General features: G+C 35.7%; 1 protein-coding gene across 1 annotated transcript in view; it reads left to right on the top strand.

Annotated features, from left to right (window-relative positions):
* CCDC91 (coiled-coil domain containing 91) overlaps nucleotides 1-16,578 on the top strand; it is a 148,864-nt gene that overhangs the window by 96,273 nt on the left and 36,013 nt on the right. The window contains 4 exon segments of the mRNA XM_075761250.1: nucleotides 2,424-2,516; nucleotides 2,697-2,765; nucleotides 4,549-4,725; nucleotides 16,188-16,301. Coding sequence (XP_075617365.1) covers nucleotides 2,424-2,516; nucleotides 2,697-2,765; nucleotides 4,549-4,725; nucleotides 16,188-16,301 — 453 coding nt within the window.

A 16,578-nucleotide genomic window follows, 5' to 3' on the forward strand; every position in this document is an offset into this window, starting at 1 on the left:
AGTCACAGCAGCCTTCATTTTTATGGTGATTTTTTACTTATTTGACAACCTTTTTTGTAGTTAATGGCAAGCAATAGTAGTATATTGTATTTTAAAGATTGCCCTTTCTGCTTCCAGAAGCAGCAAACTGATTTATCGTACACTACTGTCTATATTTCCATTTGTTTGGTATGCTCTATCCCCACAGAACTGATATGTCCAGATGTTTATTACTGTCACAACCAACTTGTTTTGTACGAAGAGTTGATCTCTGCATTTAGTTGTGCACTCTTCTTTGCAGTGGAGGGGATACATTTTCACTTCAGAGATGTATTAAAGATCAGAACTTTTCAGGTTTCTGTATGATAAAAATGTTTTGGTCCTGATACCAGTATTTTTCAGAATTGTAGGTCTGCCACAGGTTTATGAAAAGTAAACTGCTGTGTAGTAAGGTTAAGTTCATGCAGAAAGCTATAGTCATGAAATTATTTTATCTGCAGAGAACAGACATTAGTTGTCTCCATTAGCCATGTATACGTGTTCTATATTGTATTAATGCAAATGTCTGCATTGTTTCAGGCCTTGCAGGATGGGCTTGAATGTCATCTTATACGTGTATGTAAAATAAAATTTCTAAAACTCCTCTGAAGTTTAAAGGCTGAAAATTGTAATTACATAGAGAATTTTGTAAAATACATCTGGTAGCTGGCCCATGGTGGCAACTGGAAATATGCATGCAGTCTTCATATCTAACCTAGAAATCTCATGATCAAACTGGAATTAACTGCCTGCAAGTCTTACAGTTCTGATCTGCAATTCTAATCTTGCTGAACAAGTTGACTGCCATTCCGTTGTAGGTGTTTTAAAGACAGAGATATTTTCTCTAATGACCTCTCCTTAGAAAGTCCCTCACTGATTCTTGACTGAAGCAAATAAAGTTTGAGTCTTTTAATTGACATTAGTAAACTTCGATTTGTGGCATATGTCTGATAAAATATTTGCATATGTTTGTCTTCTATTGTGTCTTTCTTTCAAATTAAAGTGTAATAACATGGTCGTCTGTGCAGTCAAGTGAAGAGTCATGGAGATAATTTAACTAATAAAATCCATTTATTGTTTCTAGGAAAAAAATAATTTCTGTAAGTACCCTGATAGTTAAAGCTAATGTCTGAAAGTACTGAGTTCACAAGTTAGTTACACATCATTAAGTAGAACCATGATGTGAATTTCACCACTCCTTCCACAGGTGTTTTCCATTAGAATATGTCTGCTCCATTCAGACCTATTTTAAGTAAATTCACAAGGAAATGCCTCTTTACGTGTTTATGCTGGAAGGGCAGATAGGTGTTTCATTTTATAAAGCAGTCTAGTTTTCTATTCTATTCTTCAAATGAAAAAATATTTTTCAGAACATAGTATTGCAGTTTGGTAATGTATTTTTAGCTGCCATTAGAGACACTTATAATTAAAACATAATAAAATTCATGAAACAGAAATGACTGTTTCTTAGAAATGCTGGCAAGAGGGGTATTTGCCTGCATAAGTGTTTCTGTAAAAAATTTTATATTCGTTATATACACTTTTATTAATATAAAACTCTACTGTTACACTTTCTTTTTGGTGATCTTGTAAAATATTATGTATTGATACTATAAGGTTATAATACATCATCTCTTAAATAACATGTAAAAAAAGTATACTGACTTGCTAGCAATTATCTCATGACAAATACCCAACATCAGTAATTTCCAGTAATAATTTTTAGTTTTGGAAAACAACTTAGCTCTTACAAACAAAACCTGCATCTTTCAAATGCTTTACTTGGGTTGGGGAAAAACAGATAAATGGGTTGTGATTAAGAACAGTCACAGATTGTACGTTTACATATAGACTACCTGGTCACTTCAGTGTTTGTTTTCTGCCTGCAAAAATGTTTAGCATGACAAGAAAATTAGAAGAAAGCAGCATTCTCTTTTGCTGTCATTTCCTGACTTTCAACGTTCATGGTATTGCAAATGGTAGAAAAAAAAAATACATTTGCCTTCTGCTCTCTATATGTATAACTGAGAGGTAAAACAAGTATAATTTAAATTCTACAGCTGTTTAAATAAAATGTTTAAAATGTGGTGTTGCTTATACCATCTTTATAAGTTTTGTAAGTGTTGCTTTTATATAGTGATCTTTTTTTTTTCAACTTCTTTCCTAATACACTTCAGATTGAGAGTAATATTAGATAATCAGGAAGCTAAATATTTCTTATTATTGTAATTTTTTTTTCATAACATGAAATCAGTTAAAGGAGTGCTGTGTATGTCATTTAACTGAATCTATGTTTTAAGTCGTTCTGTAAGCAACTGACAAACCTAAGTGTCTTGGATGAGATCTTTTTGTCTGTTTTACTAGCAGACTGTGGTTACAATAACATGAATGTTTTCTCCCAGTAGCATCAGCGACTTCTCGACATTTTGGGAGCAGAGAAAGAAGTGTTATCAGAAAAGATAGAAGAAGCTTTGATGCAGCAGTCCCACAAACACAAGGTATTGCTTTCATTTACGGAAAAAAAGGTGTCTGATCTGCACCATGGAGTTCATTGAGAATGATACTGACACACTTATTGACAGGAAGAGGAAACTTTCTCAAGAACTTTGACTGTTTGATATGATTTTTAGCCACTCCTCTATTGTGTATTGCAGTTTAATTTTTCATAACATTTACAGGAAGTGCTTGACAAATGTTTGGATGAAGAAAGACAAAGAAGTAAGGAGGCTGTGGCAGCTGCTGCAAAGGTATCGCTTGTTAAGTAGTAGACTTGCAATGTCGATTCCATGTGTGTCATTACAAATGCCAAGTTCAGCAGCTTATTCTTATTTCATAACTAAATTTGTGAAACTCTGTTCTCATCTGTGTTTAAAAGAAGCCAGTTGTACAAATCATGAACATATCTGCTTTATCCTATGCCTCAATACCGATAGTCCGTGTAACTTACGTCTATCTAAGATAGCCTCTGAATTACTTTATAACAAGAAGTCACAATATTGCAGTTCAGTTGTTGGTGTTACCTAAATATCTGGTTTCATGGTCTTGCAGTTAAGAACATCAGTACATCTTGATTTGAAGAGCTAGGTAGCAGGATTAACTGTTGGTCTTAATAAAACAATTAGCATTGTGTCTTATTTAATGTTTTTTAAATATGGTCATTTTCAATGAGGACAGAACTGTTTCATAAATCGTATAAAAATATGGACATTTTAACAGGTTTTCAATTATTTTGTTTAAATTGATGTTTGACTAAAAGTGAGTATTCCCTTCTTAAAATACAATTTTTTTCTCTCTATTTCATTATTAAGTGCATTGAGGTTAGGACAGTAACTTTGTAAATGTTAAGCTATCTTTCATTTCTAATACTGATGTAGAATCCAGTACAAAGGTTTAGTTACATGTAATGATCGCGGAAAACTAGTGATGTATGTTAGCACATACAGCTAGCACAGTTGGCTAGGCTGTATTATCATTTCCTGTATATCTTCATATGTAGTATATGCACATTAGCTGAGCACCTCTCTCAATAACGTTCAGTAGCACAAGAAGCATCTGTTACACAGTTGATACCTAGGGAAAAATATGTTTATAATAAAATATCTTAATTGGGCATTTTTTTAATTCTACATTTTTATTATATTTTATAAATATCTAAATAAAAGTCAAGTCCCAATGAACTGCAAGAAACAGCTTTATAAATGTAGGTATTTGAGGAACCCAGTATTTTTTGCCATTTATAACTTCACTTGCCCAGTTCCGTAATCACCACCAAAGGGCATTGGAATGGCCTGGAAACTTATTAAAATTGAGAGGGATGTGGGTGTGGTTTGTCAGCCCATGTTTATTTTGAATTTCAGCCTGCCATTATTTATTTGTTGATAATATGCAATGATTGTCTTGCTGATAAATATATTTGTGTGGCTCAACATGTGTAGAGCTGGTCTTGTCACTTCAAGTTCAGTGTGTGTTTTCTGATGATTTCATGTAATGGTTGAATATAAACATTTTGGGGGAAAAAAAAAGATGAAACAGTACTTCCTGTAGAATGCGTACCTAGGGAACTTTGGGGAGGGAAGATATGTTTCTTTTAGGTGTGTATTGGTTACTTTGCCACAGAAAGTGCTTAGACTTGTTTTGGAATTTAGGTACTTGTAGGTAAGAGCAGGAATATCTGATATATGGGAATATCAAGCAGTGTAGGGAGACCTGTGATGTACCTACTCTTACGTGGTTTCTGCTGCATGTTTTTGTGTTGGTATTAAGGAAATTAGTTATATATTGTGTTTTCAGTAGGTGGGAATTTAAGATCCTTGCTTGTAACTTTCTTTCTGTAACTACAAAGTCATTGTCCAGTGGTAATACCCGTTTGGTAGTGTCTTAAGATAAATTTAAACTCATAGTTCAGAAGTTAAAATATTCACATCCCATATCTGGTCAAGTCATAGATCTCATTAGAATAAGTAATATATACGAGTTAGGTACCCATATTGGGTATTTTTGTCATTTATTTGTGCTTGATTTGTTTCAAAGGCTGAAAAAGAAGTAGTGCAGGAGGCTGTTGTGAAAGCAGTAGAGGAGGAGAGGAAAAATATGGAGAAGATTCATGCAGAAGAAAGAAAAATGTGGGAAGCAGAACGTGAGAGACATAAAGAGAAGATTGCCCAGGCTGTTTGTGAAGCCATGCAAGAGCAAAGAAAGCATAATGAAGTTAGTATATTTTACCCTTCCATGGAGATGGTTTGAGTATTTTATTTTTTCTTTTGAATGTCTTCCTAATGTTGTGGTAGATTTTCTTGTGACATCTATCATTCATCACTACACCTAGTCGATATTGGCAATGCACAGCCATCTTGTTAGTTTATGTTCATCTAGTCTACATGCATGAAGAGAACTTGGCACATACAGAACAAAATTCCTGCAACTGTTTCAGGTACGTATATCGAAATGAGGTGAATCATGCCCTGTAAGTGGCTGGTTTTGTCCACTGACTTCAAAAGGAGCCCAAGATGACTAGCTCAGATACCGGCATTTGTGTTGTAAACAGTTAAGGTGACTTTTCCTTTTTGTTATACCTGTGGAAGAGAAAAGCTGTTACATTTGTTCCTTATTCTGCTGGAATTCCATTATCTCTCTTAGTAAAAAGATATTTTTTTAAGACAAAAAATAGAATGGGCACAAAATAGGGGTATAAAAAGTGGAAACCTAAACAAGTAATGAACTAGAAATGTTTCTAGAGTTACTTTTTAGAGAGGTGCTTATATAAGGATAGTTGTACATCACTTAACACAAATTGAGACGGAAATTCCCAATGTTGCTTTTAAAAATTGTAGGAATTACAAATTAAATATGGTATAATAGCAGTTAAATTACTATTCCAAAAGTTTACTTTTGTAGTCTGTGATGGTGGAAATATTTGGGGGAACAGCCTGTAAAATCACTGATTTCTTGGTGGCATACTTTAATATTATAGTCTGAAGAATTTTAAACAAGATACATTTAATTCAGGTGATGGAATTTGATATTAGTATATTTTTTTAATGTCCTGAATAACAACACCAAAAAAAGACCTTTAGAATTTGAAGTAAAATAGCATATCACAGAAGTTTAAAAATCAGCTCTTTGGAAACAGACCCCATTTCCCTTTCCAGTGCTAAACAGAATTATTAACCTCATACCTAATCAACTACACAAAAAGTTAGGTTTTGATGCTAAGCCATTATTATACTCTGTTTTGCTTACATTTATATTGTAAATAGAATGATTTTACTTGGTATAGTCCTTGTTTATGTCTTTTCAATGTAAAGGTATCAAGTGGTAAGATGTCAGTTTTCAAGACTATAATTTTACTATACTGATAAGCCTTCAGGCACTCAAACTCTTCTTTACAACAGAAAGATAAGCAGCTGACTTCAAAGCTAAATTCAAGCTGAGAACAATTGCTTGGGGTTTAGATACGAATCATTTAGACTATCCAGAATGAGAATTGGTACCAGTGGTGTCGAGGATCTGTTATTAGAAGAGAGCAATAAGGTAGTTCTTTACTACAGTAAAGAAAAAGACAACAATTTTATAGCTTGTGGAACATGAAGAGATTAATAGGAAGATGACTAGGGTAATAAAATTTGAGGAGAGTTTTGATGAATCCTGAAGATTTTTGGTGAAGCAGTCACCAGCTTTGGTGAAGCTAGATGCATGAGGTCAGCCAGGGTTCTATACTAATGGATTTGAGGAGCACGTAAAATGTCCCAGGGGTGGGAGAGTGGCAGATTAAGTTGACGTTGTGACTTGGGGTAGGGTTACCTTCCCTGTGGAGTGTACTCCCAGAGTTTCTTGTTGTTGATATTGCCTTTGAAGTTGTCACAAGACAGGATGATATTAGAAGTTTAGTATTGGTGGATGTATTTTTTCAGACAAAGTCTTAAATATGCTGAGATGTCAGTGCTTTTCTGAGAAAGAAATTCAAGCATTTCAAAAGGACAGATTTTTCAGTTCAAGCTGCTAGTTGATCAAGTAGCTGATAGTGTTGGAGTATCTAGTGGCGTACTTGTGATGGTGAGTAGCCCTGAGGTATTGGAGAGTGTTGTGATTAATTCTCCTCTAAGTATCTTGCTCTTGATGTAATCATATGGCATTAGTTAATTCCATCTTTTTAAATACTGAATAACTCTGACAACTTTGATAGTAACAGGAATAATTTATCTTACTCAGTTATTATATATGATGATTTCTCCTTTGAGTTAGGTTGATTTTTTCAAATACCTAATCTATTTTCAATTTAGGAAAATGCAGATTTTTCTTGAGATTTCCAAAATTCTCTCGCATAAATGTATAGCATATTTGAAGTTACACTTTTTTTTTTTCTCTGATTAATGAATACAAATTCTTTGGTGAGGATGGACTTTCATATAGAAATCTGTTTCTTGCACCAATTTTCACTTGTTACCTCTGCCAAGAACGTGCCTGCCTCCTTTAGGCCATTGCTATTATAAACATACGACAACTACTAAAATTCTCTGACAACAAAAGAAGTCCTACTGAGCCAATGTGTCAACTGATAGCTTATATACAGTGTCAGATGTGACTTCGGTTTAGCAATGAAAAGCACTTGGGACTACAGGCAGTTTGTGTGCAGACATTAATTTTTCTGGGTAAAGCCTTCCACTCAGAGTTTCTACTTATATTTTTTTACTATAAGATTTCTCTTGCATGAGCTGTAACTGCACTGTTGACTTTCTTGCAGTTACTGTTTAGACAACATAATCTGTCAAGTCAGCTCTGTAATGGCCAAAAGTAAAACATACAGTCTAACATTTTAGACAATGAAATGTAAAATTGTGGCCATGTAACACTTGCCTCATTTAATTCTTCGTGCTGTGCTGTATAATCCTTTATGCTTCCTACTTCAAAATTGTCACCTGATACTATTATTATGTTTAGTACCAAGTAATGAAACAACTGAGTTTAGTTGAATGTAAGTGAACATGCAAAATAATCTTTTGGTGTCCAACATATAAAAAGAGCTTTAAGACCAGTACTGTTATTTCAAAAAAGAGAACTTTCTTTCTAACACATGATTTTGGAAAATAACACTAGGAAAAAAGAAGCCTGACTTGTTTTTAACAAAATCTTTCTTCTCGTAGTTTATCTTCTTCAATTTACCCCCAGAGGAAATAATCTGTGTGTAAGAAAGAGAAGTAAATCTAAAAATATTTTTTCTGTCTCTTTCTTTTTTAGTCTTGTACTACACTAGTAATTGTCATATAAACCTAGATGAAAATGTAATTTTATTCTGCTGTAATTTAATTTGAAGAGATTTGTGTTACTGATTAGAACTAAAACAAAGAAATTAAGCTTAGTATTAAAGAGAAGAAATTTTCTTTCACTAATACTTGTAAGTCTACAAAATTGAAAGATTAGAAAGGGTCAATGTAGTCTTCTGCAAACAGGTGAGGCAGAATGGCTTCTAGTCATGGGACCCATTAGAAACTCTAGGAATAATTAATGGAAAAATTTGAAGACATTCAAAATTTTATAATTATCTTTGAAATACAAAACCATTTTATAATCTGTGTGGTTTAAATATAGTTTGGTCTGTGTCAGTAGAATAAGAACAAACCAGAAGAAACTGACACTCCAAATTTGACAGCCAAACAGGACCTCAAGACAATTGTGAATCCAGTAGTAGAAGCTGGGTTACAGTGTCAGCAGACATGAGAATCGTAACCAACAACCTACAACCCTGGCCTTAAGTAAAAGAATTTCTGCCAAATGGCTGTAAATTAAGAACAGAGATGATGCACATCAATATCAAACACTGAAAAAAGTAAACCTAGATGAGCCATTAGGGAGAAGGACGCTGCCATATGTATGGGGCAGGAGTTGGTAAAATAGATGGCAAAGACATATTTTAAAAACAGCAGCACGATTGTGTAACTGTAAAACATTTAAATGATGAAAATAAGGGAAAATAAATTTTTTTGTCATATGGGAAGAATTTGTTAGCTTCTCCTTTGCCTTCTAGACCAGAAAATATGTTTAGGAGTTTTGATTATTTGTTTTAAAGGAGAAATTTACTATTCACTAAGTTACTTTAGAAAATAAAAGATGGGGTTTTTTTCACCAGTTTTTAAACACATGCACTAGAAGAACCTTGTAGAACTTGGTTATGAGAAAGCAATTGGAAAATCCTTGAAGTATGCTAGTTAACATTTCTTCAGTCAGGCAATTTTAGCATAAGAACAGTAAAGCATTGAAGATCAGTTCTGCTGAATCAGGTAGTGATATTCGTGCTCATTAGGTATTCATACTTGACAAAACTTTTCCTAAGAAAATTGTTTGTCTACAGTCAGATAGATGTTGTGTCTGCAGATAAGGACATGCTACTTCCATGTAAGGTTTATTGTATTATTTTAACATTGCCAGAGAAAAATCTGGGTATGAGGACACTGTAATAAAAAACTTATGATCAATATAAAATATTTTGTTACCAAATATGTAACAGAAGAGTAAAGGCAAACTTACAGTGAAAGTAGGAACTAAGACATACTGAGTTAATGTTTTGGCTTGATGGAAACTCTTGGGGTACAACTGTAAACTTAAGTGAAAAAACAATGGACAGTGCTCTCCACTGTCGTCTTATTTCCATTTATTTTTACTCTTTGAAAAAAAATAAAATCCAGAAATTCTTTGGGGATATAGGATGATGAGATCTGTACAATTTTGGATAAAATAAAAGGATTATATATTGTATTTATAATCAGTGGGCAATGCAGAGTAGCTACAGCAGTAGCTACCATAGCTATAACACTGTCATGCAGAGAGCTCTCTGCATGGTAGTTGTTACCATTTTACAAAGCTTAATACTGAATTACATAAATAAGGTGAAATCAGGGGAGTGGGAGAGAGGTAGGAGAGAGGTAGCAAAAGAAGCTAAAGAGAATTTATGCACCATGATTTTTATTTTAAAGAAAATTCATTAAAAGTAAAATGAAAGCTGGCAGCTGCAGGGTGAGCCCTGGAAATTTTGGTCCATGTCGTAGCTTGAAATTAATAACTCTCTTAAATCACTTGAAGCAAAGAATCACCTTTGTCATTTCCTGAAGGCTTAAATTTAAAATACTGTGTATAATCTACTGTAGTTTACCCTAATTCTCAAAGGAAAAAGAGCCTGAGTTCATCATTGCCGTAATCCATGCAGCAGATACATTAGAGACTCAAGTGTTCTGAAGGCTGCAAATAATGAGGGTTAAAAAAAAAAAAAAAAGCCTTTAATTTATTAAAAGAACTAACATAAACTCTGCTTCCTCTTGGACATTAGCAACAACACTAAGGCAAAATGGTCTTACCAATGGGAACGTATTTCAGGAAAACTGAGGCTGTAGTGTTTCATTCAGCCAAGCCACAACTAAGATATGCTGAGATATAGAAAGAATAAATATTTTTGCAAGAAAAGTTAACTAAAAGGCTCATGAAAAGAAAAAGTGAACTTCCTAATAGTCTTTGAGTAAATCTCTAAACATTCAGCACAGTTCAATATGTTCACACTCTTGAAGGTTTATGCGGTGGTGTGTTATTTGCAGAACAATACATTTGTAATGTATTATTTTGCAAAGTATTAATATAATTTTACTGGCAAATATCTAAATAGTTGAAAAAATTGATTCTTCTGTACTGTATGGGCTTTAAAGTATATTTAATGTTTTTCCATGAATTATTCCATTGCTTAGAAGGTAAAAGCAAAATGTCTAGAACACATGGTGCTTAATCCTAAAAAAGAAAAAATGAATCACTACTTACTTGCTACATTATTAAAACTTTTTTGGTATTCATGCTCATCTGTTTGAGGGGGTGCTTCTGCTGATAGTTTTGGCAAGCCTGAATCAATTTGGTATTGAATGTCTTAAGGATTTCCACACCCAATCATATGTAAGTGAACAAAAGATATGTAAGTGAAAACATGAAGGCATTGACTGTATACTTAAAGAATTTAAAGGCTCTTGTTTCTTTTCTACTATTGCTTAACTTAACTGTAAATTTTTTATTGAAAATTATTATTTGACTAACTATTTTTCCTTATTGCCCTGTATTTGAGAAGTTTGGAAGAACTAATAAATAAAAAAGTTATTGCCCACTTTGGCTTTCAGTCAGATTTATTAGCTGTAGAATGGCCCTTTTTTAGCTCTATAATCTGTAAAAAAAATGCTTCTTTTTTTCTCTTGTGTTAAATCAGTAGGTGTATAATGAATATTTTGGAGGATAGTATGAGAAAAAAATAAAATATTCAGGGATTAAACATTTATCTAATATTTTTATTGTCCAGTAAGTCTACTTTTGCAGATAGATTCTCTGACATATCTTTTTCAGGTGTCAAAACTATGAGATTTTGTTTATCGGCACCACAATTTTCTTACCTTAAAAAAATAGAGAACACTGAGTGCAAGTTCATGCCCTTTTCCTGATTTTGAAATATGTGAATGAATTTCATATTGTGAATCTACTTACCTGAATCTTATTTTCTTCATTCGTTGTACACAGTAGTTTTCAGGGACTTTTCTCCTTTGATCTGTAATCTCTTTCTCTCCTATCTATCCACCTCTTTCATAAATACATTTTCTCCTGAACTGCTTATGTGTAAACATGCATTTGATTGCTATTCTTATGACTATGGTGCAAAAATCTGTTTCTTCTTCTACCACTTTAAGTGATGTGCTACATGACATTATGATATTCCCTAAAACTTTATTATGAAATCATGATAACGTTTGTAAGATGGTGCTATTTTCCAATGATCTGTGCCTCCTGTAACTTGCAGAGCTTGCATCATCTCCCTGTGTGATTCAAGAGGCAATCTGGTAATCTTGGCAAGGCACGAGATAAGCTGCTTTGTGGAGAGGCAAGATACCACTGGGTAGCTGCTTGGCAGTAGTTTTCTGTGGTGCTCCATGATATTATACTGCTTTAGCAGGATCAGGAACTATTGCCTCTGTAGATTTAAATAGTTGCTTTATGCTTGCTTTGCAAGATAGCTTCTTGGCTCATATAAAATTTGGAAGCCTAACTCACTTTTTCCTGCATGCCAACTTTGAGTGCTGTTTCTGTCTACACTAAAAACACTGATAAATCTCTTTGATATCACTTTATGAATGCATCACTATCACTTGAAATTCACTAAGTCTCTTAGTCTTTCCTTTCTTCTTTTCTGCTTTCCAGATACTTTCTGGTACGTTTAACACCAACCATGTTACTTGTTACTTTGGACTGTATTATGGTTTTGTTTTGCATCTAATTGTAAATATAACTGTTTACGTTTTGCTGGTCACTTAGGCATCCTATCAGTAAGACGTGGCATGTGATATCTAACAACATAGGTACAATTTTCATCCAAGCTCCCATTTTTTCTGTGTTTTTATTAATACATCTTTTTTTCTGTCCTAACAATTATAGTTTGTCCTTTCAGAATACTGCCATAATGGTTACTTTTCAGCCTCTTTGGGCTTTCTATCACTCTTTGTTAAATTGGCTATAAACAGCTTTTTGTCTCTGCTTCAGAATTTGTTTGTGTCTCTTTCTCATCATTATTCACTCTATTTATAGTATTTGTTACTAGGAGATCAGCTTTTACCTATGAAACATTCATGGTATTGGCATTGCGTTCCCTTTTATGATGCTTTTGTACTTGATAGCATTTCCACATGGTATATAGTATTAATTTAATTTCCTTAAATACACCCTCAAAACTCTTCCCATCTATGGTACAGAATATAAAGTGCATTGACAGTTAAGGGAATGCAAAATAGTGCCAATTTATCAGGCTTTCTTTGTCCACTTGTTATTTGTTTCTTACACATAGGTTACAGAATCCTGTGGGGGAGGCAGAGTTTGAAATGTTTCATTTACTCTGTGTTTCTGAAGTACCCAGAAAAATGGCATATTTGGTATTGCAATTCCAGGAATAACTTTGTTAGACTATGTAGGATTTCGATTGGTTGGGAGAATGTTAATCTTTAAAATTAAAAAGAATATTTTTTTCAGCAACAGACTTGGACTATCATTACATTGCTGTTCATGTTCAATATCTTGTGGATTCATAAAAGAAGTGACTGTGTTTTTCTCTCAACATCATGATTCCTACTCAAATAAGCTATTGATAAATAGACTATTGATAATACAGTATCATGCATTAGTGTGTCCAGTGTTTATGGAGACCATGGTGATTCTATAAGGACACAGAAAAGCATTTTTCATTTTAAAAAAAAAAATTATATAATCTCGAGTGTGTGAGGGAGCACACAACTTAGTAGCACTGAGTGGAAAGAGATCCCTGCCATTAGATCAGTTTATTTTTAATATGCTTGCAAAGTCTGGAAGAGGAATAGTCCACTGCATGCAGACGTTAACCATGTCTGACTTCAGAAGTAGTTCGTAGTAGTTTATAACCACAGACATTATAATTTGAGGGTTACTATTTTCTGAAAAACCACTAACATTGCAGTCTGTGGTTGCATTTCCTAGATAAAATTTGGTAGTGCCACCTGATCCTTCTTTGGAAACAAAGGAATTTTCCTATAAAATTGCAAACTATCATATGGCTTTTTTTTTTTTAATACTGACTGGAGTTCTCTGGTATATACAGTACACTGTTTTTTCTTTCTGTCTTCCTGCAGATACATATATATTGTGATTACATGGTTGTGATTCCTAATACATGGTTGAAAATGAGTACTAGAAGAACTTTATTTTTTTATTAGGTTTTCTTATCTTCTAACTGATGTCAAGCACATGTATATAAAGTCCTGTAAAGAAGCTAACTTTGTGACTATAATGTAGTACTCCAACCTCTGATCAGATAGTTAAAAAAAAAAACAAACCAAAACAGAAAAAAAAGGAAAAAAAGAGTTGCATTTCAAGTGCAATTTGCGGAGTGCTCTTCCTCAGCTTCTTATGTGAAACTGGGCTTTCCCTTTTTTTTTGAATCTATTAAAATAACACTAAGAGCCTCAGATCATGCTGTATCGTTTTTAGCTGAAGATGAAAAAAGGACCAATTTCTACCTTTGCAACCAAATCTAAATTAGGATAAAATCTAAAGGTAGTTATGGTGTAACAGGAAAGAGCAAAGAAAGAGATGAAGTAAGCACATGTGCTGACAGGATGTACATGCAGCTCAGACTTTGTTAAACGGTAGTAGTAGATAATATCAGAATTTAAATTATCTTCATATGAGTTGATATTTTACTGTAATGACTGTCAGAAATAGAGCGAAGACAGATGGTGACTTTGAGAACTTACAGGAGAGCACTTCGTGAAAGGTCACATAGAAGGAGTGAAGATGTTGGGTCCCCTCTGGAATGAAACAGGCGACCTGGTTACCCAGGATGTGGAGAAGGCTGAGGTACTCAACGACTTCTTTGCCTCAGTCTTCACTGGCAGTTGCTTGAGCCACTCCGCCCAGATCACAGAAGGCAAAGGCAGGGACTGGGAGAATGCAGAACCGCCCGCTGTAGAAGATCAGGTTCAAGAATATCTAAGGAACCTGAAGGTGCACAAGTCCACGGGACCTGATGAGATGCATCCTTGGGTCTTGAGGGAACTGGGGGATGAAGTGGCCAGGCCACTCGCCATCATATTTGAGAAGTCCTGTCAGTCTGGCGAAGTTCCCACTGACTGGAAGAGGGGAAACATAACCCCCATTTTTAAGAAGGGTAAAAAGGAAGACCCAGGGAATTACAGGCTGGTCAGTCTCACCTCCGTGCCTGGCAAGATCATGGAGCAGACCCTCCTGGAGACTGTGCTCAGGCACATGGAAAACGCGGAGGTGATTGGTGACAGCCAACACTGCTTCACTAAGGGCAAATCATGCCTGACAAATTTGGTGGCCTTCTATGATGGGATTACAGTGTTGGTGGACAAGGGAAGAGCAACTGACATCATCTATGTGGACTTGTGCAAGGCATTTGACACTGTCCTGCACGACATCCTTGTCTCTAAATTGGAGAGACATGGATTCGATGGATGGACCACTGGGTGGATAAAGAATTGGCTGGATGATTGGCTGGCTCAAAGAGTTGTGGTCAACAGCTCAATGTCCAAGTGGAGGACAGTGAGAAGTGGCATTCCTCAGGGGCCAGTACTGGGACCGGCACTGTTCAACATCTTTGTCAGTGACATGGACAGTGGGATCGAGTGCACCCTCAGCAAGTTTGCCGATGACACCAAGCTGTGTGGTGTGGTCAACACGCTGGAGGGAAGGGATGCCATCCAGAGGGACCTTGACAGGCTGGAGAGGTGGGCCCATGCGAACCACATGAAGTTCAACAAGGCCAGGTTCGTGCGAACTGCATGAAGTTCAGCAAGGCCAAGTGCAAGGTCCTGCACGTGGGTCGGTGCAATCCCAAGCACAACTACAGGCTGGGTGAGGAATGGCTTGAAAGCAGCCCCGAGGAGAAGGACTTGGGGGTATTGATTGAAGAGAAGCTCACCATGAGCCAGCAGTGTGCGCTTGCAGCCCAGAAAGCCAACCATGTCCTGGGCTGCATCAAAAGAGGTGTGACCAGCAGGTCAAGGGAGGTGATCCTGCCCCTCTGTTTGGCTCTTCTGAGACCCCACCTGGAGTACTGCGTCCAGCTCTGGGGGCCCCAGTACAGGAGAGACATGGAGCTGTTGGACTGAGTCCAGAGGAGGGCCACGAAGCTGATCAGAGGGATGGAGCACCTCTCCTGCGAGGACAGGCTGAGAGAGTTGGGGTTGTTCACCCTGGATAAAAGGCAGCTCCGGGGAGATCTAATTGCAGCTTACCAGTACCTGAAGGGGCCTACAGGAAAGCTGGAGAGGGACTGTTTATCAGGGAGTGTACTGACAGGACAAGGGGTAGTGACAGGACAAGGTTGATTTAGATTAGATGTTAGAAAGAAATTCTTCACTGTGAGGGTGGTGAGGCACTGGAACAGGTTGCCCAGAGAGGTTGTGGAGGCCCCATCCCTGGAAGTGTTTAAGACCAGGTTGGATGGGGCTTTGGGCAATGTGGTCTAGTGGAGGGTGTCCCTGCCCGTAGCAGGGGGGTTGGAACTAGATGATCTCTGAGGTCCTTTCCAACCCAAACCATTCTATGATTCTATAAGATTCTTTTCACAGAAGGAAAAACTAGTATCACTGATTAATTTGAAGGACAGGACAGAAATATGTGACTGAGTTGGCTAGGGGACTGGGTATCGTATGATGTTTGCTCTTTGAAACCTTCTGAAAACTGAATGGAAAGGATAAGAGTTTTCTCCCCAGTTCACTGATAGCACAGCAAAGCTGTCTTTTGATAATCTTGAGTGGTTTGTAATTGTTACACAGAGGTCTTTGTCTGCCCATTGTGAGCTGCAAGTAAGGGACAGCACAAACTAAAGTAGCCAGTTCAGTAGTGTTATTAGTGGTTCGCTCTCAGGGAACATTGTATATTTATTAACACAGCTTTAAAGTTGTTATTTCACTCTTCTTTAGGCCCTTTGGGGATTAAAGTACTGAATTTATAAATTTTTGTAAAGTTATCACATCCATTTAGGGTAACTATCACTGAGAAAGGATTGTGGTCATGATAAAATTTTAGTAGAAAGGAAAGGAATGACCTGTATTACACTTGTGAAATACTTTTAATATTTACACTTACATGTTTTGTCTTTTAAAAAGGAAATTGTCAAGGAAGCATTAATGGAGGAACAAAAACGAAGTGAAAAGGCAATTGAAGAAGCAGTGAAACGGACAAGAGAGGAGCTGATGGAATATATTAAAGAGCAGAAAAGGGTGAGTTACCAGTGACTAATTGGTTTCACTTTATGCAGTGAGAAATTGGTGAATTCTATTAGTCCTGAAAACTGTCTTAAAATGCACAAGAAAACAGAATCGGGAGTTATGTCTTCAGATTTGTCACTCCTTTTTTTGCACAATTGGTTACTATGATAAATTTCTTTACATATATTTATAGAATTTTACGTTCATCACAAGCCAAAAAGCACAAATGAATACATTTGTTGAAATTTACAGTATTTCTTATTACAGTAACTTAAAGATGGGGCATAAA

The sequence above is a fragment of the Balearica regulorum genome, chromosome 1 (assembly GCF_011004875.1).
Source record: "Balearica regulorum gibbericeps isolate bBalReg1 chromosome 1, bBalReg1.pri, whole genome shotgun sequence".
NCBI classification, from domain to species: domain Eukaryota; kingdom Metazoa; phylum Chordata; class Aves; order Gruiformes; family Gruidae; genus Balearica; species Balearica regulorum.